Source organism: Populus nigra, chromosome 11 (genome assembly GCF_951802175.1).
Source record: "Populus nigra chromosome 11, ddPopNigr1.1, whole genome shotgun sequence".
Classification (NCBI taxonomy): Eukaryota; Viridiplantae; Streptophyta; class Magnoliopsida; order Malpighiales; family Salicaceae; genus Populus; species Populus nigra.
Genome location: NC_084862.1, coordinates 12,728,504 through 12,752,368, shown reverse-complemented (window position 1 = coordinate 12,752,368; position 23,865 = coordinate 12,728,504). Strand labels below are relative to the sequence as shown.

General features: G+C 33.6%; 3 protein-coding genes and 1 long non-coding RNA gene across 4 annotated transcripts; 3 read left to right on the top strand and 1 right to left on the bottom strand.

Annotated features, from left to right (window-relative positions):
- Positions 1–4,867: 4,867 nt before the first annotated feature.
- LOC133668207 (uncharacterized) lies at positions 4,868–5,940 on the top strand. The gene is made up of 2 exons (XM_062087972.1): positions 4,868–5,070; positions 5,147–5,940. Exons 1-2 carry the CDS (start codon positions 4,996–4,998, stop codon positions 5,669–5,671), a joined length of 600 nt encoding a protein of 199 aa, XP_061943956.1. The 5' UTR covers positions 4,868–4,995; the 3' UTR covers positions 5,672–5,940.
- Positions 5,941–7,401: 1,461 nt separating this feature from the next.
- Positions 7,402–8,897, top strand: LOC133706250 (uncharacterized). The gene is made up of 2 exons (XR_009844475.1): positions 7,402–8,607; positions 8,696–8,897. It is a non-coding gene; the product is annotated as an uncharacterized LOC133706250 (long non-coding RNA).
- A 4,608-nt stretch (positions 8,898–13,505) lies between these two features.
- LOC133667965 (peroxiredoxin-2F, mitochondrial) lies at positions 13,506–16,552 on the top strand. The gene is made up of 5 exons (XM_062087683.1): positions 13,506–13,865; positions 13,961–13,990; positions 15,232–15,390; positions 15,858–15,952; positions 16,249–16,552. Exons 1-5 carry the CDS (start codon positions 13,644–13,646, stop codon positions 16,352–16,354), a joined length of 612 nt encoding a protein of 203 aa, XP_061943667.1. The 5' UTR covers positions 13,506–13,643; the 3' UTR covers positions 16,355–16,552.
- A 306-nt stretch (positions 16,553–16,858) lies between these two features.
- LOC133667964 (protein neprosin-like) lies at positions 16,859–21,801 on the bottom strand. Its single transcript, XM_062087682.1, has 8 exons — positions 21,587–21,801; positions 20,934–21,445; positions 20,723–20,809; positions 19,991–20,278; positions 19,296–19,466; positions 19,107–19,160; positions 18,513–18,659; positions 16,859–17,568 (listed from the first exon to the last, which is right to left on the bottom strand). The coding sequence occupies exons 2-8, from the start codon at positions 21,129–21,131 to the stop codon at positions 17,191–17,193; spliced, it is 1,323 nt and encodes a 440-aa protein (XP_061943666.1). The 5' UTR covers positions 21,132–21,445; positions 21,587–21,801; the 3' UTR covers positions 16,859–17,190.
- Between the last annotated feature and the right edge of the window lie 2,064 nt (positions 21,802–23,865).

The following is a 23,865-nucleotide window of genomic DNA, read 5'->3' as shown; positions in this document are numbered from 1 at the left end:
GATCTTGTCTAAATAAGTAAACTGACATACTAGCAACTAATCTGTAGGACTTAATTACAAAAACTACAATCAAACTAAATCTCTAAAATATGATTTACAAATCAAGCTTTAATTGTTTTGATTTCGAATCCTAACACGCCCCTCAAGCTGGAGCATGGATGTCCAAGGTTCCCAGCTTGCGCAACAGATTATGAAATAACATGCTACCAAGAGGCTTTGTGAATATATCTGCTATCTGCTGTGTTGAAGATACATAAGTGGTATTTATCAATCCTGATTGCATTTTCTCACGCACAGTATGACAATTAATCTCGATATGTTTTGTGCGTTCATGAAATACAAGGTTGGTTGCGATGTGTAGAGCAGCTTGGTTGTCACAATATAGTAGGGTTGGGTGCGAGTGTGGCACCTGTAAATCACATAGGAGTTGTTTAAGCCAAACCAACTCACAAGTAAGTGATGCTATTGATCTATATTCTGATTCTGCTGAAGAATGTGATACGATCAACTGTTTCTTGCTTTTCCAAGATATGGAAGCTCCTTTAAGGAAAACGTAGAAGCCAGTAACAGATCGTCTAGTTGTTGGACAACTTGCCCAATCAGCATCACAATACCCTTTCAACTGTAACTTTCCATGTGATGGAAACAAAATGCCTTGTCCTGGTGCTAGCTTCAAATATCATAGGACACGGTGAGCTGCATCCATGTGAGGTTTCCTTAGTTGCTGCATGAATTGGCTGAAAACATGTACTGAGAAGGCAATGTCTGGCCTTGTGATGATGAGGTATAGAAGACGGTCGACAAGACGTCGATATGGTGATGGGTCTTTGAGCAGTTCACCTTCTGAAGGGGTGAGTCGTTGGTTTTGTTTTATTGGAATTTTAGTTGGTCTTGCCCTAATCATACCTGCATTTTTAAGTTTATCAAGAGTGTATTTACGTTAGGAGATGATAATACCTTGTTTGGAGTAGGTAACTTCAATTCAAATGAAGTACTTGAGATTGCCCAAATCCTTAATCCGAAAATGGTTGTGAAGAAACCTTTCAAGTTTTCCAACTATGGCAGTGTCATTTTCTATAATGATCATATAATCAACGTAGAGTAGGATTGTTGTAAAAGAGACACCTTGTACCTTAGTAAACAGAGAATATTCTACTTTGGATTGTTGAAATCCAAAGCTTTTAATGGCTGTTGAGAATTTTGAGAACCAGTTACGTGATGCCTACTTTAAGCAGTATTTGAACTTCTGAAGCCGACACATAATATTCACCCCCTAACAAGGAAGGCCAGGAGGAGGCTGTATGTAAACTTCTTCATCCAAATCACCGTGAAGGAAGGCATTCTGAACGTCGAGTTGGTGTAAGGGCTATTGACGGACAGCAACAACAACAAGCAAGCATTTGAGAGTAACTAACTTGGCAACAGGGGAGAAGGTGTCTGTGTAGTCAAGACCTTCCAATTATGTGTATCCCTTGGCAACTAGATGAGCTTTGAACCGGTCGATGGTGCCATCAGAGTGGTATTTAAGCTTATATACTCATCTGCTCCCAATGGCACGTTTACCTGCTGGTAAGGGACATAATGTTCAGGTATTGTTCTGTGTAAGAGCTGTTAATTCAGTTTGCATGGCATCCTGCCACCAAGGATCAGAGGCAGCCTGTGCAAATGATGTAGGCTCACTGAACGAGAACATGACGAGCTAAAGGGAAGCAAGGTGGCATGGAAGCAGTGATAATTTTAGAGGTGGGAGGGGTAATTGTGGGTTCGTGTACTTCGACGTGGAAGAGCGAGAGGTGTGGAAACATTTGGTGATAAGGGTGGCTCAAGGAGGTTAAGGATAGTGGCAGGAGATGGTGACATGACATGGTTTGGGGAAGGAGAGGGCATGGAAGAGGAAATTATGACATTGTTGGATAGGGGTAGTAAAGGTAAGATGGATTGTTCGCCTAAAAGGGAGGAAGGAATGGATAGTGTTTGAGGATAAATAGAAGCTGGTAAGGGTAAGCTTGAGGTATAGGGGTCTGGTTGATCGGACTGTGTATCCTGTAGTTGAGCAGAGAAGGGGAATATAGATTCGTGGAAAGTGACATCGCGGCTAAAGAAAAATGTGTGAGTTGAGAGATCATAAAGGCGGTATGCCTTTTGACCCAAAGGATAACCCACAAAAATACATTTGCGTGCTCTAGAATCAAATTTGTGTGAGGGTGTAATAGTGATGGCATAACGAAGACAGCTAAAAACCTTCATGTGATGGTATGTAGGTGTAGTATTGTGCAGCTTCTTATAGGGTAAAGCTTTTGAAAGAACGGGTGTAGGCAAACGGTTGATTATATAGGCTGCAATAAGTATACTTTCCCCCCAAAATTGAAGTGGCAAACAGGCTTGGAAGCGTAGAGCGCGAGCAATGTTCAAAAGATGATGATGTTTGTGCTCTACGACACCATTTTGTTGTGGTGTGGCTAGACATGAGTGTTGAAAAAGAATTCCTAAATCATTAAAAAGGGGTCGCATAGAAGTAAACTCACTCCCATTATCTGCTCTTACCCATTTAACATTACATTGGAATTGTGTTTTGACAAACGCAATAAAGGACTTTAGTAAGGTTTGCATTTTAGATTTAAGCTTCATAAGATAGATCCAAGTGTAATGTGAGTAATCGTCTTTAATGGTTAAAAAATAGCGAGCACCAAAGTGTGTATGTGTGCGATGAGAACCCCATATGTCACAATTTATAAGATCAAAAGGTGCATATAAAGAAATAAAACTCATATTGAAAGGTAGTCTGGTTTGTTTTGCCATAGGGTAGATGTCACAATGCATAGAATGATGAATAGAAAAATTAAGAATCGTCTTAGACAAAAATTGTAATGGTGCAGCAAAGTGGTGTCCTAAGCGACAGTGCTATAAATCTTGGATCGTGGAAACGGTGTTGGCTTGAATTTTTTATGGTGGTTTGATAGCTGTGAACTCATATAGATAGTACAAGCCATTATGCTCCTTCCCCGGGCTAATCATCTTCATCGTGTTCAGGTCTTGTCACATTTTCACATAACTGATTTTTACCAAGTAATGCCCTTATTTGATTGTATTCCACTTCTATGAACTGAGGAAAGGTCTGAAGTCCACTTGCTGCCGTGTTGGGTTTGATCGCGTTACTAGCATTATTAATTGTAAGTCGTTTGTGTCTATTCGGTGGCTTGATATCTCTGCCATGAAACTTGTTTCCTGGTGGAAATCCAATGATGTAATAGCAACGGTCAATAGTATGTGTATCTCCCTCACAATGTGAGCAAAATAAAGATTTACCCTTGTTGTTTTGTAGCCGTGTAGGTTTTTTGTTCTCTATGATCCTTGTGTTTCTTTTCACATTCATGGCATGAATGGGATTGTCATGAGCTTCAATAAGTTGCCGTTGTTTTTCTTTTTAAAGCAGGAGTGAATATATTTTCCTGAAGTTGGGGAGCGGCTGCATCAATAGAATTTGTCCACGAACAACAGAATATATATCATTCAGACCTATAAGGAATTGGAAGATTCGTTCATGTTCTTCTCTTTCAGCAATCTGTTTTATTCCTGCACAGTTACATAAAGGTGGATCATTGTATGATCCTAGCTCATCCCAAAAGGACTTGAGTGCTGAATAATAAGCTGCTATGGTCTATTGTTGTTGGCGATGTTCAACGATCCTTTGTTTAAGCTCAAATATGCGTGACAGATTTTCTTGTGAGAAACGCTCACTGAGACTGCCCAGACATCAGCAACAGTATCAGAGAAGATTATAGTATTTATTAAGGATGGACTGATGGAGTTAAGAATCCATGATTTTACAATCTAATTGCATTGTCTCCAAGCTCTATATTTAGGATCTGTTTCTGAAGGTTGCTTTTATCGTGCCATCAATGAAACCAAGCTTATTCTTGGCCTCCAGAGACATCATCATGGCACAACTCCATGTTACATGGTTATCACCTTCCAAAAGTTGGGTGACAATGGCGTGATTGGTGTGATCTGAGGGATGAATGTAGTAAAGATCATAAAAATTCATTGTTTATGTCAAATATTTTTCTAATGATATTTCTGTCATGGTGATGTTGGCGGAAGCAAAATAATAAGCAGTATTAGGTGCTAGACAACGGCTCTGATGCCATAAAGAAAACAAGAAAGCTGACAGAGGGAGTTTGAAGAACATCAAGACAATCTTTTAACTATGTGTAATTTTTACCGTGCATATACATAGTTTATATAAAAAATATCTTGTCTAAATAAGTAATCTGACAGACTAGCAACTAATCTTTAGGACTTAATTACAGAAACTACAATCAAACTAAATCTCTAAAATATGATTTACAAATCAAGCTTTAATTGTTTTGATTCTGAATACTAACATGACTAGTTGAGTTACATCCCTTAGGGTTTTATGCCTAGCTTTATAACCCGCGATGTGATGTGATGAATGATATTATTTTATTTAAAATATATTAAAATAATTATTTTATTTTATATTTATGTGATGATGAAACTAAAATATTCTAATAAAAAAATTAAAATAAATTATGAAACTCAATTTATGATTAATCTAATATTAAATAATAAAATTTAAAAATAAATCAATTAAAAAAAACCCAGATAAAAAAAAATAAAATTTAAATTAACTCATTAAATATTATTCTATGATTATAAAACTAAAATAACATAATAAAAATAAAAAAAATAAATTTTAAAATTTAACTCTTAATTAATTTAATATTAAAAAAAACTAATTAAAAAAAAAACTGAATCAACTTAATTCCTCAAACCCATGAAAGTAAAATTAATCAATAGTGGATACAGTAATTTTTATTTTTTTTTATTAACGGCCGAAGCAGCGGCGTATATACGCCCCTGGAACCCCCGTATAAACAACTCACAGACAGCGAAGTGTCCTTCCTCCCTGTTCACAGCCCTCCAGCAGCAAGCAGCAGCAGCGCTTGATTATTTTCATCATTTCTAGTGCTAATGCCGGAGGATATTTCCACCGACCGCCTTCTCTTTGGCGGTGCTATTTCCAGCACCTTCCCTGTCAGATTCCAGGTCAGCTCATTACTATTGTTATTATTATTTTTGTTTATGCCATTGATTTACGAAAAAAACTGTTTTTATGTTGCAGGATGTTAGCAATATTCGACAAGTTCCAGACCATCAAGAAGTATTCGCGGACCCAAGTCGAGATGAAAGCTTGGTTTTCGAGCTACTAGATTTGAAGCCTGATATCAACGACAATGGAAGCGCCGTTTGGTTTCTTCAAGACCTCGCGAATGAGCAAGACGCTCAAGGGTTTACTCTGGTTGACCAGTCAGGGGTGGTTGAGGTTCCCATTGGGGATTCTTCAGCTCTTGTTACAACAGCGATTGGGCAGATGGGGATTTCCAAAGGACGACAAGGAAGGGAAGCCCAGAATGTTGTGCGGGTTTATTTGGCCAATCTTCGACTTAAGAACGCTGGGACTGATGTTCTCGTTGTGGCTCATGAGCCCATTTTGATTAGCCCTTTGAGTGAAAGTGCTTCCGCTGTTGGCCCCGGGTTACTTCCTGCTGCGCAGTCTGGGTTCTTGCCCATGTCTGAGGTTTTTAAGGTTGCTGTTTCTAGTTTCAAAGTCAATGACTGGTCCCTATTTGGTGGTTCTGGTAATTGAAGCACAGGGAAGATATAGTTTTGGTACATTTTTCAATATTTGGTTATTTGGACTAGTTTAGTAGCTTTCTAAGTAACTTCAATTTGATGAGATTAAATCAAATGCTCGTGTAAATTATTTTGTGCAATTTTTTCTGAAGTAACCCTAAAGTCATTGCGAATGATACCTATGTCTCTCTTGTATTCACTCCAGACTCCAGTCAGGGGAAGGCCAAAGTCTATTTGAAGGTATGAAACTGGCCTTTTCGATCGATGCTTTTTGAACACTAATTTGGGCCTCTTGTTCTTTTGTCTTGCCTTGATACCTCCTGCTCCAAAATGGGTTACTAATAGCAGTTTTGTTTTCTGAACACAAGATAAAACAATGTTAGCTGCATAATGGCATAGAGACGGCAATGTTGATTTATGATTCAGTGTTGTGACATGCCCGCATCAGATTTCATGAATATAATGCATGTGGTTTTGTTTTATTCCCTGCTCATCCAACATATACGTTCAGCTGTGGAGGACTTCCTCTGTTGTATGTCGATTGGGTCTATGAAAAATGAACTGAATGATGCATAGAGCAGAAAACGAAAGAAGGCCACAGCTCATGAAAGCAGCCTGCCCTGTCACCAACACCCTTATCCCGAGTGCATAAAATGTTTTTGCTTAGATTGTTTTAGATTTTGCATATCTGAATTTAGGAATTGGTTTAAATGCTGCAGTTGTGTTTTTTCCTCTTTGATGAACTTGCTCCAGATAATACTGTTTCATGCATGCAAGTTGTATGCCAGTGATATTGATTCCCGTTGTCCTCTCCTGCCAAGTTGTGTCGTATGATTTTACGTACTCGAGTCTTGTGGAACAAGCATGTATTGCAGTTTATGCGATAGATATGCTGGAGATTCTGCTATAGCTGCAGTGACTTTGAATATTATACCTGCACCATTTCGAAACAGCCTGTTAAAGTATCAAAGCATCAAACCAATCATGTATGAAGTACAATGTTCCTGCTGCTCAACACAGGCGGATTATTCCCGGTGGACCATAACATGCTCGATGGCATATATAGTTACGATTGTGCTGGTGGGGCATTATCAAGTTTTTTCTTTTTGGATATTTACAAACAATTGGTTATTTTTCTTGGCCACCCACGGGTAGTTTCTTACTGTGTAGGACTAGTTATACCAATAGCTACAAAAGTTAACAATCCAAGGACAAGACTTAAGATAGAACTTGGATTTTTTTTTGAAAAATGACACCGTTCGCATAAAATTTCAGGAGAATGATACTGTTTGAAAAGTATCGGGAGAATGTGATAGTTTAACATAATTGTTATTCTGAATCACAGTTTTAAATAAAATTTCCATTTTGAATCATGGTTTTAATCATCATGAATCTTCAAAGTGTAGATTTGATGTATGGTTTGATGTATCATCATCGTAGAAGATATAAATATAAATTCAAATATATTATTATGTTGTATTATTTTTTTAGTTATGAGTTTTTTTTATTATTATTACTTCAATTATGATTTTAAGTCATTAATTTACAGGTGAATATATGAGTATTATAAACAAATTGTTTAAAATTTCAAATAAGCTATTTACATGTAAAAAAATACACATTATTATGTTTCGTTATTTTTATTATTAATTATTTTTATAATTAACAAATAAAAATAATATTTAAAAATAACACACATTAATTTGAGATTATAATTAACAAATAATAATAATAATAATAAAATATCACACTCTAAATTATAGATTTAAGGTATGGTGCTTTATGAATTAGTTTGGGGTTGGGGTTGTTTAGAGTTTGTTTTATGTTAAATTTGAGGTTGAGTTTAGGGTAAAATCATATTGGATGTATTATGACACAAAAGCTGCCAGCCTCTGTTTCAAAACTGAAGTTTCTACCTTTCTCCCCTCTCTGTTTTCCCATCACAAACAGAAGTTAGATTCCTGCTTTTTCATTGATGGAATCACGAGCAACGTCCTGACTGGAAAATCATCAATGAAACACCTGCGAGATGGGCTGCACACCTGGCAATTAACAAGACACTTTGCAGACCCTCCTCTTCAATCACTGTCCTCTTCCGCTCTACCTGGCACCTGGCTTGCTTGATTGTCTGTAAAAATCCTTTCATTGCAAGCTGCTCTCCATGCAAGTGAAACGGTTCCCTCTTTGGTTGTTTCTGTCTCTTTTTGGACAAGAACAAGTATCCAATACCTTGTGGCAGTGGCAGAGTATGGCAACCAAGAAGGAAAAGCTTCAGTTTCCACCAGAGACTCAGCCACAACAGCCAGGCAAATAATATCCCATGCACATGCACCTACTTCCACAACACATCAACCCTGACTACAAGCCCTCTAACAAGCTTCAAGTTCACCATTGTTCTGCACTTCAGTTTTTCTGTTTACTTATCGTTTTCCAATCGGAACAGCAGATGAAAGATATTCAATTTCGTGGCAGGGAAAGGTTGCTCTGTTTGCTATCATTTTGCACTAGAGGGGCCTTTACATATGTAGAAGGCATAGAGGATAGATATAAGGTTGACGCCGTGATACTTCGGGCAATACCTTCAGACGTTTCACGTTAGCATCGAAGATAATTGCAAGAGTGTTGTTGATCATGTAGTGCGCGAATATGGGCGGATAGATATTCTGGTGAACAATGCAGCTGTACAACATTATAGTACAACACTGGAAGAGGTCACCGAGGCTTGGCTTGAGAGGCTGTTTAGAACCAACATCTTTGGTTACTTCTTCCTGAACAAGTAAGAGAGAAAAACTGCGGAAACAATTTGCCTATTGCTTTGATCTATTTGTTTCTAATTGGTATAAAGGCATTGTTTGAAGCATATGAAAGCAGGAAGTTGTGTTATCAACTCAACATCTATTGCTGCCTATGGAGGAAGTGCAGAGTTGCTGGACTACAGTTCAACTGAGGGTGCCACTGTATCTTTTATGCTTATTTATTTGTTTGTTTGTTTGTTTCTAAGGTTATTTACAGATTTTGGATCTTGTTTACATTGCAGGTGGTGTTATTGTCAATGCTTGATATTGCTTGCTGCTCTTTTGGCTCGCCATGGAAGTATGGTTTATTGCAGAAATGACTGGTGAATTGCGCTTGGCAAATTACTAGGAATGAGGTTGTAAATTAGATTTTCCCTTCTGTTTACAAATCTAACGAATTTGCACAAAACTATAATAAATAATAATCTAGAGGTCGGTTTGTTTTGATCTTTCTTGTATTTTCAAATGATCTTTCTTCTGTCTTCTTGCCATCTTTCTTCTATTTTCAAGTGAGAATTATTAGTTGCATAGTAAAAAAAAAATTTATCCAATTCGAAATCTTTGAATCTTTTCAATCACATAAAGATGCTAGTACTGTTTCATCCAATTTTCTCATATTTTTACATAATTTAATCCTTATTATTATATCTCCGTGTTTTTTAATATTGAACAACGGTTTTTTAATAGGTCCTTTCTTTCACTCTTTGTTTTCGGAAGTGCGGTCTAAATATAGATTGATTAAAATTCAATTTTTTTTTGTTTAAAATTTATTTATATATATTTTATCATATTGTTTTAATTTATTTATGTTAAAAATAAAATTTTAAAAATAAAAAAACATCATTTTGATTTATTCATGAGCAAAAAATACTTTGAAAAACAATCATCACCAAACACCTTTTTAAAAAAAGAAGGAGAGCTTAATAACAAAGGCAAAAGATTAATCCTAACTATAGATACAATCAAATCTTTAATGACACATTATAGGGTAAACAAAATCAATATTGATGGATCAACCTTGTCTGCTTGAAAGGCCATGAATAGAAGGATTAGAGATAAGGTGGGGACTCTACACCTCTAGGCTCAATTATGTGTTAAGTCCAAATGCTTGGTAAAATATCAGACCCAACTCTATTAGGCTTGGCTATGTGCTTAGCCTAAACTCTTGTGAGTTAGGGGATATACCAGACTCAACTCCATTAGGCTCGACTAGTATTGAGCCCAAACATATGTGGGGCTAACAAGATGTCAAACACAACTCTATAGGGCTTAGCTACACACCGAGCCTAAGCGTTTGTGGGTCTAGCAAGATGTTGGACTCAACTCAATTGGGCTCAGCTACACATTGAGCTCAAGTGCCTATGAGTTTAGCGAAAAATCAAACCTAACTCCATTGGGTCCAACTATACGTTGAGCTCAAACGCTTGTAGGTCTTATAAAATGTCAAACCCAACACCATTAGGCTCAACTACGTGCTTAGCCTAAATACTTGTGAGTCTGGTAAGATGTCATACTCAACTCTCTTGAGCTCAACTATGTGCTGAGCATAAATATATATGGACTTGAAAGGTGTCAAGACTGAACATCCTTAGGTTTAAAATCATTCCAGATCCAAACATATAATCGATGATCTTTATTGACCTCATGTGAGGGTCGTAAGGCTATCCCTAAAACCCTTAACTCGAGATGTTGAAAGCTTAAGGTAATCATTTCCCTACACCCCTAGGTGTATAAAAGTTCTTTAAGAGTTGAATATATTTAAATCAACATAAATGTTACAAAAATAGTTATTTCCATCAACATTAATATTGTGTAAGAAATATGGTCTAAAAGTATTATATAGCTCTAGTATTTTTCTGTCAGCACTAGCGATGTGAACATGTAATTCTCATCAATATTAATGCAATGCAAGAGACATTTTCATTAGCACTAATGTTGATTTAAAGAATTTCTTTCTTACTAAGATATTCAAGAGGAAAAAACTTTCGACCCTTTTGAAAAAAAAACATGGTTCGTAATACAAGAGCTATAAATACCCTTCAATCCACTCAGGTAAATTATTCATAATCTTTTTTCTTAAAGCATTTATCACAAAAGACCAAGAACAAACATTCTAGCTTTTAGAGTTAAATGTTTATTTCTTCATTTATTACAATCACTTGTTATAAAGTTATTGATGTAATCATCAGAGGGTTCCAAAATTTCACAAAATGATTGTTTTGCAAGAGCTAAGACCTCAACCACCAACCCTCAACTCTTCCAATTCCTAGGAATGGAATATTGATATGAATGTTTAATCATCATCTACTATCTAAACACTATAACCCTCTTCCTTAGCATATTAGATTTTCAAATATCATCAAATATTTATGATAACAGAATTGATCTAAAGTATGGAAAGATAAGAATATACTACATTGTCATAACTCTATCTTATCTAAGGCCAATTGATTGGCTCACACTCTCTTATGGGTCAAATGATTTTTTTAAATATAAAAAAATATTGAGAACCTTGAGACTTTTTGATAAAGTCATTAAACTTGGGCAAGCAGATAAATTTTGAAATATCTCAACCTATCTCCTTGCATAGCACAAGTTTCTAATTAAACCATATATGAGTTGAAATGATATGAATTGATTAATTTTATGAATTCAAATACAACTCAGATGATTAGTAAAAGCATAAAAGCATGACATAGTTTATAAGAAAACATCAAGATGAAAACCTTTTTTCTAAAACATTAAGACAACAATATACTATATGACCCCGGTCACCCCGCGACTCTGTTCATAGACTTAACTGGTTTTAATAAGTTTGGTTTTTTAAAACAAATTTAACTTAGTTATATTATAAAAAATGAATGCTCATAATGTTGAACATCAACCCTATACAAAGCAAAAAACAAAAATCATATATGAAGTCTATTTCCCAATCAATCCAATATCGAATGATAAAATAAAAAAATAAAATAGTTTTTTTTAATTATTATCAATATTAATTAAAATACAAAATTGCCCTTAAGATTAGGATTAAGCACCTGAATTTAAAAAGAACCCCACACAAGTTAAGTGTTGTTTTGCTTTTAAGGGTATTTTAGTAATTTAACTTTTGAAAAAAAAAGATGTAAAAAGACAGAATTAACCCTGATAAATTAAAAAATGGTTAATCCATAATAATTGAAAAAGGGTTAGTGTGAAAGACTTTGTAGGACAAAACGATAAATTTACTATTTCATTCCATGACAAATGATCCAGGTGAATCTTGTAAACTTGTGTTGATATTCTAAATTTCCAACCCTTGAAATTGTAGACTTGGATTTAATTAAGAAGTTCAATTCTCAACCAATTTAATATTGAAGAATTAAATTGAAAAAAAAAAGAGCATTGAATATGAAAAAAATTGAAAAAGGAGGATAAAATTGAAAAATAAAATAAAATAATAAATATCTTAAATAAAAAAACCAAAAGAATAGGAACCGAATTTGACAGATTAAAAACTTGAAGGATGATAAAATTGAAAACAAAATCAAATTTGAGAAATTAATTAAAAAAAAATGAAATCAAAGGAAAAATAACTTAAAAGGTTGATTTGCAAATTTAGAGGGCCAAGGATGAATTTCGAAAAGGAAAGAGAAAATAGGGGGGGGGGGAGAAAATATTATTAGCATTGCATTGGAGCTCTGTTGAACACACGCATTGCATAAAGAGGCTAGGATGAATCGAATGGCATGGAAAAGATATTTTTTGCCACCAGAGCCAGCCACCTTTAGGCAATTATTTATAAAATACCATATTTCTCCTAGAACCAAAAACATATTACAAAAAAACAGTGTGAAATGATGACTAAATCCTTGTAGTCAAGCTTTTCAAAATTTGATTACAATTACAAAATGAGTCATTATATTGTAGCAAAAAATCAAAATATAAAAAAGCTCCTTAACCATAGTTAAATGTTCCTTTTTTTTTTTGCTTTCAAGGGTAATAAAATAATTTTACAATACAAAAAAAATCATGAAAAGATCAAAATATCCCTAAACAATTCTAGAATGTCAAATGAACCAAGTGAAAAGATCATTGTAAGCCTTTAGAGACAGTTCTTTGTGTGTTTTTTTCAGTTCAAAATTATACAATATACAGTAAATCAAGGCATGTATATGATATTTTTTTTCTAGATGCTTTAGCTTTTTTTAAATTAGTTTGTTAAAAAAAACTAGGGTATTTATAAAATTTACATTATCCAACCCAACTCAACCTGTTAAAAAAAACTTAATAAATAGATATCATAAGTCGAAATGTTTAAAATTCATTCAACATAATTCAACCTGTATTAGTCATTAAATAAAAAAACTCATTAAGTAAAAGTAACACAAAGTTTTAGTATGAATAACATTTTTTTCAGTGGCTAGCTAAAAATACTAATAAGAAAATAGAGAAGTCTGCTGTGTCTTATAGACATGAGATTGTAGGTATTAATTTCATATTTTTTTTCACATAGTTATATTTTTTTTCCATCACTGGATTGATTTTATTTTCTTGTTATGCAAATTGCATACAAAAATTTTGTGAGTCTCACAAGTATTTCAAATGTATTAAGTTAAGTAATTTATTCAATTATTTATTTTTCAATATATATATTTTTAAATAAAAGATTTCATATGCCCATATTTATAATATCCACAAAAACATTATGATTACTTGGGTTTTAAAAAATTGAATGTATTGATTTAATAATTTATAAAATATTAAAAATTGGTTTGGTTAGAATTATAGAATCAAACTTGACTTGACCATGGATCTATTTGGGATTATGATAGCAGTTGCAGTTTAAAGTATTTTTTGTTTAAAAATACATTAAAATAATATTTTTTTATTTTTTAAAAAATTATTTTTAAAATCAGCATATTAAAACGATTTAAATATATATATATATAAATTAATTTTTAATAAAAAAAATTAAAATTTTAAAAAATATAATTTCAACCTCATTCCGGAGCTCTATCCATGAATACTCATAATAGTGAATGACAGTCGGATGTCATTTAACGACAAGCCAAACGTTCGTATGTGAATGTCGTTCACAACTTTCATTTTGATAGACCCTCCTCCCCAGCAGCCAAGAAACCTTAAACTTGCATAAACAACAGTAAACAAACAAGAGTGAAACACAATCGAGTAAAGCGTAGTAAAGCCATGGCATCTGCAATCCTCAAGCGAACAAGCCCTTCTTGCCTTCTCAAGTCAATGGCTGATAGTCTCGGAATCATCAGAGGATCGTGGAGATCCTACGCTAAGGTTGCAGTCGGGACTGACATCGTCTCCGCTGCACCCGGCGTTTCCCTCCAAAAATCCCGGACCTGGGACGAAGGTGTTTCTTCAAAATTCTCAACAACTCCATTAAAAGACATTTTCAAGGTTGGCTAGTTAATTGAGAAATTAAATACGTAAAATACCATTTTTTTTAATGTTTTAATTAATTGTGATTTGTTTTCTTTAATTTCATATTTCAGGGCAAAAAAGTTGTCATCTTCGGCCTCCCTGTAAGTATCTTCTGCATTTTAATTCATATTTTCCTGCTTCTTTTATTACAAATTTGGTGGAATTGAATTTTTTTTGGGTATAATTTTAATTGATTGTTGGCAATTAGGTCTCCTTTTTTTCTTTTTCTTTTTTTGGCTATAGATAGGACCCTACAGCCCACAATCAGTGGATGAAGGTTTAATCTGGCATTCTCTTGTAATGGGGCATATTTTAAGCTCAAATACTCTAGACAGGATTCGAATCGGTGACCTCCTTGCAAGTACAAGGAGCTCACTACCATTAGGCCAGACGCCTAGTGGTGTTGGGATTAAATATTTAAAATTTCTTGAACTTTGCAAGTGACTCACATAAAAAAAGGAGACAATTATTGCTCGGTTGCAGTGAGTGATTCAAGGTTAGCATAATGTTTAGTGGCTGCATTTGTGCTATCCATGACGTTAAATTAACAACGTTATTCGGAAAATTCATCCTTATCTCCTGTTATGCATAGATTATTTCATTAGTGATGCTCATGAGTGTTGTAATTGGTCTCTACATGACATTGTATATCAAAATGAGTGCTATTATATTCTTACTCTTTTTGTTTCTTCTCCGTCGTCTCTATTGGAACAAGTAAAGCCCATGCAAGAACAAAATCAAATGCAATCCACAATATAGTTAATTTGTGAAGTTCTTTATATATATATATATATATATATATATATATATATATATATATATATATATATATAAGCCAAGAGAAATCTGGATTGTACCAGACAAATAGGTGAAACAAACCTCACTTGTAAGGGTCCTTTTCTCCTATTATCCATCTTAAAAACTTGGTTTCTAATCAGGAAAAAATTATAAATAGCTTCAAGTAGATGTCAAGCTTGTGAAATTAATCATTTAAGTTAACCTCATGCTATGCATCACAAACAAATCAACGAACAGCACTAAAGACAATTAATCCTCTTATTGCACTTTTCCTTTTGGTATGATAGACATGAAGTTGGAAGCCGAAATGATTGTTGTTTCAACGCAAACACTGGTGTGGATGACAATGGGGAAGAGGAGAAGAGGGTGATTTTTTATTCAAGAAAGTGTGGAAGCGATATTAATTTGTTTTGGGAATAAGATTCTCAAGTCAAAGATTTAATAAAAAGAATGACCTAAATAGCTAAAACATGATTCTTTTTATTTTGTGACTTAATTTTGTTGATAGAAAACTATTTTTATGTGTTGCGTTTACCATGTCCAGGGAGCATACACAGGGGTTTGTTCACAGCAGCATGTGCCTAGTTACAAAAATATAATTGATAAGTTCAAGGCTAAAGGGATTGATTCTGTCATTTGTGTGGCTGTTAACGATCCATATACTATGAATGCTTGGGCAGAGAAACTTCAAGCTAAAGATGCTGTAAGTGATTATTGTGAATCATATACATTTGTTTCTCTTTTCTTACATGTGATCTGAAAACCTTTTCTATTTGTTTTGATTTTGCTTGTCTCCTTTTACGTAATGTCTCAATTTCCAGTTAAACTTTATGGTTGAATCTTTACAGTTTTCTATATTCTAGGAAATTTCCTAGAAAACTAGATAATTCTCCGAAGTAGACATGACCTTAATGGCTTTATTCCCTAATTGTGCAATTATGTGACATCACTAAACCATGTACTGTTTGCTGCTTCATAAGATGTCTGCAAGTGGAGTTAATTTTCCGGCCACTTAATCCCATGAAGCACCGGTGCTGTTATTATTTCCATACTGTAGAAGTTTTATCCTCTTTGCAGGAACAATGTCATCTTGTTAGGGTAGTTAACTGTTCCAATATGCAGTATCTTCTTCACTTTATTTCCCTTTTAACTAGCCTTTTTCTATTATAGATTGAATTTTACGGAGACTTTGATGGGAGCCTTCACAAGAGCTTGGAATTAAATAAAGATCTCTCTGTTGCTTTGCTAGGGCATCGCTCTGAAAGGTATGATGCTGTCATGTCTGTTCTTGGTGTTCTAACATGCGTTTCCCAGCATTCTGAATTATCTGATCTTGGGATCTCATTTGATTTCCTTGTTTTTATTTTTGCTGAGTGGGCTTTGAGCCAATTAACCCTAAAGAAATATCCATGTATTTGTCATTTTCTTTAAGGTGGCAGTTAAAATGCAATTCGTAGTTTATATTGGTTATTTACTTTCATCCACCCAAGACTCTACTGATCTGTGTGTTGATCATGGATATATTTTCCTTAGACATTTGACTCTTGTGTACTTTGTGTAGATGGTCTGCTTATGTGGAAGATGGAATGGTGAAGGCTCTAAATGTAGAGGAAGCTCCATCCGACTTCAAGGTTTCTGGCGGCGAAGTCATACTGGGACAGATCTAATTTGTCTTTGGTTATGTTTATAATTCACCGGAGCTTTTATGCCAAGCATGCCAATATATCATTTTTGGGTTGAACCTTGGTAAAATAATCCAGGTTGTTGCTATGTATCATATGTTTGATTCCAGAGTACTCTTGGCTGTTTTGTCTGTGGTGTTGTACTAGAATTTTTCGTTGGAGGGAATAAGTTGCGTTTACCCACCTCTAGTCTCACCTTTGTCATAAATTCTGATGAAATCTGAACATACTCGTAAAAAACTAGCTGTGGCTTCTTGGATTTTGTGACAACGATGTCTTTTAAAAAATTTTCTCACCGGTTACTAGAAATTCTAAACATGGAGAGTATTTGTGTTTTTGTATTTTAAAAGTTTTTTAAAAAATTCATTTTGATTTTTTTTTATTTTTGTTTTGTTGTTTCTGGGTTGTTTTTATGTATTTATATTAAAATAAATTTAAAAAATAAAAAATATTATTTCAATATATTTTCAAACAAAAATATTTGAACAATTTATAATAAAAATATACCTCTAGCAACTTTTTAACCCAAGAAAATGATTATATGGTTGATTTTCATACAATCAAATAAAAATTGACAGGAGATACCTAGCTAAAATACAGCTATTTCCATGCCTGTTTATGCTATATCACTTTTCCCATTTTACGAATCCACACGTTCCTTCCTCGTAACAGGACATCCAAAAACTAGGGAAACATGGCAGAAACAAGAATGGAAATAGCATGAACATAATTACATATTTAAAGAATTTGACAGAACTCGAGATTTACGTGGACCTAGAAATTATATCTTCAATTCTTGACGATGAGGAGGAGGAGCATAATCATGGGCACTGTGGATTGTTCCCAGGGCCACCATAATAGAAGTGCGTGCCCCATTCATTGCTGTAGGAGCTTTGGATGTTGTAACAATTGGTGTTTTCAGCTAGGGTTGAGATACTTCGGGCTGGGCTGAGGCTGTTATCAGAGTCTACAATCTCTAGGTTCCGAAAATAGCTTGCTTTTCCGAACCCATCTTCTGCAAAGTGGCCCGACCCCATCTGTGTCGATGTGTGCTCGCCGTTGGCCCTTGAGTTCACCACCTCGCCGCCCCACTCCACCATGGTTGCATGCTCTGCTAGGTGTGTAAATAGCTCAGCTGGCCAGTATCCTACTAGGGTGTTGTCACCAAAACTCATCCACCAATTACCTAGCTTTGGATCCTAATTCCCAAAAAAAAGAAGTTAAAACAATAAAATAAAATAAAAAGCTAATTAGACAAATAAGTTTTTGCAATAAGTAGAATGTGCAAGAAATTTAAATGCAATAAGTTCTAAATATTAAGTTACATAAATGAGAGGTCCAAACTCTCTAGATATCTTAAGAGAGAGACGAGAAGAAGCCTAATTAAATTATATTTTTTTTTATTAATGTTGGTGTTCGAGTTAGTTTGTGTGTACCTTGACTAATTTTACGGGTCCTGAAGTTAACGATTATATAAACCTCCAGTAGTGTCATTATATTAATAGCCACATAACTTGAACCTGAGATCACAGAAAAAACAAACCTCTTGGTTCCAAGCTTTTATCATTAGACTACCTATTAAATAATTAATTAAACTACATATTGGTTGGATGAGTTGTTATATTCTGTTATTTCTTAACATGAAATTTAAGGAAACATATGAGGCTTTTATTACAAAAAAGGGTGTGGGAAAATCAAGATATTTAACTATAAATTACAATAATAATTTTACTTTTAATTTTTATCTTATTTTTTCATTAGATGTTTTTTTAGTTATTTATGTTTTTTTCTTTCTTTTTTCTCTTTTAATAACTAAAATGTATAATTATTGTTTGTTTGTTTGTTGTTTACTTGGATCTAACAAATATATCAAATTCAAGATTATTGGATCTAGATATCACGCTAGACCTAAGATTCTTAGGTCTAGCAACAATGTCAAGCTTAAAACTTTAGGGTTTGGCATAATCACCAGACCCTAGACTTGGGTCCGGTATAGTCACTAGATCCAACTATCTTAGATTCAAGTCTCTTGGATTTGATATACCGTCAGACCAAAGTATTTAAAATATTATCTATATTTTTTATATGTTTTTAAAAAAAGTATTACTGATCAGCTACAAAGCGCGAAATAATATACTATTACCTTCCAAATGAGGATGCTGATATCATACTGGTTGCCAGTGTATGATGATACAGGAGAAATGGCAGCTCCGATGGCTACTCTGCTATGGGTTTGCACAAATCCTGCGCAAAGAAGGTTGTAGCACCCTGTTGCTTGATATGAATCACTCTGCAAGATACAAATTTAAAATAGTGACTGTCATTTTAGGGTTTTTTCTTTCCCAAAACTATCAAATTGAAAAAATATCTTCTACTACATTTTGGAAAACAACAATATTAATTGTCTTTTTTTTATAGAAAGAAAAAAAAGAAACAGGAGAAGAGAGAAGCATCAAGTTTTCATATATTTTAATTTTTGATGAAATTTCTATCGCCATTACCGACGTGTTAAATCTCGATGAAATTATCAATAAAATTTTTTATTTTTTTTATTCTTTCACACCTTTCATAAAAAATTATTTTGCAGCCTCACAAACCATTACAAATTCCACCCTACCTTTGAATTTTTTTTTAGTAATTTTCCTTCATCTCTCTTTGTTTTGCTCAATAAACATAAACATAAACATAAATTAGAATTAATTAGTAAATGAGAATTAAATATGATCAGAGATCTTACTGTCCAATAAGTAAACAATCTGGGCCTGCTGTCACCATAAAGCTCCGGACTGACCTGACTAGTAGAATAAAATCATTACTTCAGAAAATCCCATTAATTAAACATATAATTAATATATATAAACCATTTATTAATCCATAGAAAATATAGTAATTAATTATAATTGAAAATAGTGTGCACAGGAGATACCTGCCACCCAGCTTCTATGCTGTTGAGATCAGAGCCGTCGAACGATCCCGAGAGAATCCAGATCTGTGATATACTGAACTCATTGACCTCTTGGATTGTTGGACCCCACACGTTAATTGTTGCCTTGGCTCCATACACCTCTTGTGATGATCCAGTGTAGGCAATTGCATGCTATTAACCAGAGATAGAGATTGATCAAAGGGTAGAAAATGAATATAACACGAACTTCAAAGGTAAATCATGTGGGTCCTAATCAGGAAAATTATCTTATATTTTATATCTTAAGAATCTAAAAATCAACTCTAAAATTATCTATAAATAAATTTATTTTATATTTTTATTTTTATTTATATTCTTTTAATCCGGAAATACAAACCAAATATAAAATTTATGTGTATTAAAAAATTAGGATCCATTTTTGTGGTATGAGCAAATGCTAATAATAGTTTTTTTTTTTAATAATCAAAAGAAAATACCAAAACTCAAAGTATTGTGAATTCTATATTTTAATAATAATTATAGTAGGAGCTAGAAAGTTGTCATCTTAATTTGTCTTTGTAAATATTGAAAATAATATTTATTATTATTTATTTTGAAATAACTATATATGAAAATAATCCATATATATTTATATATATTGATGCTATGAAAATCAAAATTGCACTCTTTTCAAAGGGTGAGAAAAGATAGGATACCTCATGTCCATTGCCACTAACTACGTCTGGTGCATCTATGTGTCTAGCAAGAGAGATTGATCTTCGTTGTTTCTTGCCAAAATCAAACAAAGACTTGGCTCTCAGCACATCATGAACTGTGCTCCGCCGTATAGGAACAGTGCCCTGCGGGCACCTTGTCCCATTCCGGTGCCACATTTGCCATGAACCGCTCACGCCTTCTGCTTCATTGCTCTTCTTTGTTCTTTCTGATCTCAACTCATCATCCTCCTTCAACGCTTTCACTCTGGGCATTTCTGGGGGCTCTCTCTGTTAATTACATGGCATAATCATCATAATTACTAGCATTAATCAAAGTTAACATTACTACATGTTAATATCTAAGGAATGAGAGAGAGAGAGAGAAAAGAAGATTTAGCTTTACCTTTAAGCTTTATAGTAATTGAATATATAGTGAGTTTTTTAAGAGAAAAAGAAGATGACAGAATACGTGGAGCCAAGAAAGTCCTTTTTCATGCACAAGATTTAGGAGCATTGGGGAGCTTCATAACCTTCTTTTACACGTAAAAAAGTTATAATATGGTAGTGTTTATTGTCAAACAGGAAGTTAACCTAGATGAATGTTGAAAGACAGTGGTAAAACAAGAAGAGAAATTAACTTCGTTAATTAGCAATGTTACATGTTAATGGAAAGGACAAGGCAAGAGAGGGGAGGAGGTGTTTTTTTTTTTAGTTTTTTTCTAGGTTATTTACCTGGATCTTGTGATTCTTTAAAAGAGGGTGATCTAAAGCAGGCTGTTTTCTTTTATGAACACAGTCTATGATATCTCCATCTGGGCTCTGTAAAGATCAAAGAAAAATGTCAAAACAAGAAACTAATTAATCCCACATGAGATGAAATCAAAACATGAACAAAGAACAAAAATTTGGTGTAGATTTAAGAAGATAGATATGTAATATATACCTCTATGGTCATGACTGGAGGCTTGTTAATCTTGTCCAAGTGCCTCTGAATCCTTTCAAGTCTCATGCCACTGACTTGCCTATGATTTGTGTAATTTAGGGCTGACACAACAACAGTAAACCTTTGGACAAAGAGAAGAGCTAGAACAAGAGGAGGAAGAGGAGCTAGAAACCCTCTCTTATTCACCACAAAACCCATGTTTCTTTCAGTGCCAAGAAAGAAACACAGAAGGAGACTGAGGGGAACTAACAAACCATTACTAGAAAAAAAAACATAATAGCTTAGTAACAAATTAATCTAATCACTTGCACCAAACCCACACGGAAACCAGAACAGGTAATGGAAAATGACTCTTGTCTCTATCTCTCTCTCTCTCTCTCTTTCTGGGGTCTATCTTTATGGCGAGAAGGAAGGTTGGTGGAGATGGTTAATTAACCTGCATATGTAGAGGCCTGCTCCCTGATCTCTTAAACATTCACTATCAAGTTCATCATTGCTGGCATTGGATTCAGCTACAAATTGAGAAATTAAGAAGAGTAATACATATATGTTAGTGTTAAATCTTTCGTTTTGTTCCTATGGAGCTGCACCGATCGAGGACAAAGACAGAGAAGAAACAAAGACTTGAAAGCACTATAAAAACCGAGACCTACCCAACAATATATGCAGGCTCCTTTTTATTGCGCTACTTGAATGTCCTTCATCTGCCACCATATAACTTTGTCATTAATGTTTTCACTTCAAGAGTTTCATAGCCATAGCTTTCTTTCCTTCCCAGTCTTCTCCTTTCCTTAGTCCTACCCTTTTTTAAACTCCAAGTAGCACTCAATTGCTGTGTTCTCTATGCTTTGGTGTTGCCACTTGGCTTTCATTTCATATTTCTTCACCTAATCTATAGGTATATGATCCCAATGTGAATACGATACGTTACCCTCAGATTTACCAACCATATATATATAGAAAATATATTAAAAAAAGGTACACCTTAATTACCATGAGTATGCTTCCAAGAGCATCGAGGGAAAAGGAAATTTGCTATGAAGTGCAAAAGCATTGAACCGATGGTGAAAAGGGAAGAAAATTGAAGAAACTATCAAATGGTTGTAAGAATTTTTATCATTGTTTCTTTATTATTATTATTAATGTGGGTATTCGAATCAGCTTGCATGCATCTCGACTAATTTAATAAATTCTAAAGTTAACAACTATGTAAACTTCAAATATTTATCATTGTTTTTTATGATTTAGCTTGATGGTCAGATTTATTATAGCTTTCAATTAAATCAGATTATAGATATCAATTTTGAAAAATAAATTGAATTTATATCTTCCTTCGCAATCCCTTTGATTTCACGTTTCTTTTGACTATTATGGGTATATAACACAAAAAAAAGAAGATGTGGCACTATTTTAATACATTCAAGAGATATAATAATCTTAATGAAATTCAAATTTCCTAATAAGAACTAACGAAAGCAAAATTCTATTAATTCGCATAAACTTAGTATAGGTGAATTTTGTGATAACCTGTGATTATGTATTTTAGAAATAAATGATTACGAGGGAGCAGACTTTAATTAACTACAGGATGAGGATGATAAATTAAGAATAAGAAAATATTAAATCGAGGATTAAATTAACATTTCTATTCTCGAATCTCAAATACTTCTATATATGGCTCGATCCCACATAGAACTTTGATGTTTGACTCAAATTATTAAATGGTGGAAATGTCTTAAATTCCTGCATGATTCTAATAAATAAATACTTGTTAATCCTGACTCTTGACGTAGGCACACCATTGTTGTAAGCACGATTTACGTAGACTTAATTAGGGGTTTGATAAACACATTGCTATCAACCCAACAACAATCTTAAAAAAATAATAATAATAATTGAAAGTTGATTTACGAAAGGGCCAAGTCAAGTCAATCCCTCCTAGAAAGATATGTCATCATTTTGTTTACTTGATGAATTTATAAACTCAAAAATAAAAATAAAAAGAATTTATAAATAAGGTTTTGCAATTGGTTTTGTATTATTTTCTAGTACAATTGAATTTTTTAGCTTAAAATTGTACAATCACCATCTTATACTTAATATTTTTAATTCAATTAGATAGAATAATAATAATAATAATAAAGACTCAAGCTTGTAATTGTTTAATTATTTAGATTTTGACCACATCAAAAAAACTATCACAATTTAAAATTTTAAATTGATACTTTAAAAATAATTTTATATTATTCTCAAGAATAAAAATATAAAGACAAAGTAGACAGTGCATTAATTGTGATTAATATATATATATATATATATATATATATATATATATATATATATATATATATATATAGAGAGAGAGAGAGAGAGAGAGAGAGAGAGAGAGAGAGGAAGGGGACAACATCAAGAAATAGATTTAATGTTTTTTCTACAAGATCCCACAAACGAGGTGATGGGGCACAATCATAATTAATTAAGCAGCTCAATTCAAAAAGCACTTCATTTTTTTTACAGAGAGAGAGAGAGAGAGAGAGATCAACATGTAAATATTAATGAATTCGCAAAGGCCATTTATAGGTGTAAACATCCCCAAGTTGGGATGATATATACTCATCAACGGTCACCCATGATGTAAGAAAATACTTGAAACTAGCTTGATTAGTGCTCAACGATATACAATTGGCTGGAAGATTTATTTCTGGCTATAAGTTAATTAGTTCATAGAGATGAACTGCTTGAATTCAACGAATTAAGGTACATTTTGTGATTCCTATATAGCTAGCATTTCGGACCAGACAAAATTTAAGAATTACTTGAATAGACTCTTATAATCTCGTCCTAGGTATTTTCTAGTTCTAATTAAAGCGAATTAATGGCTAACAAAAAATGATGTATGCGAGAAACCTATATCTAGTTATTAAACTTGTTT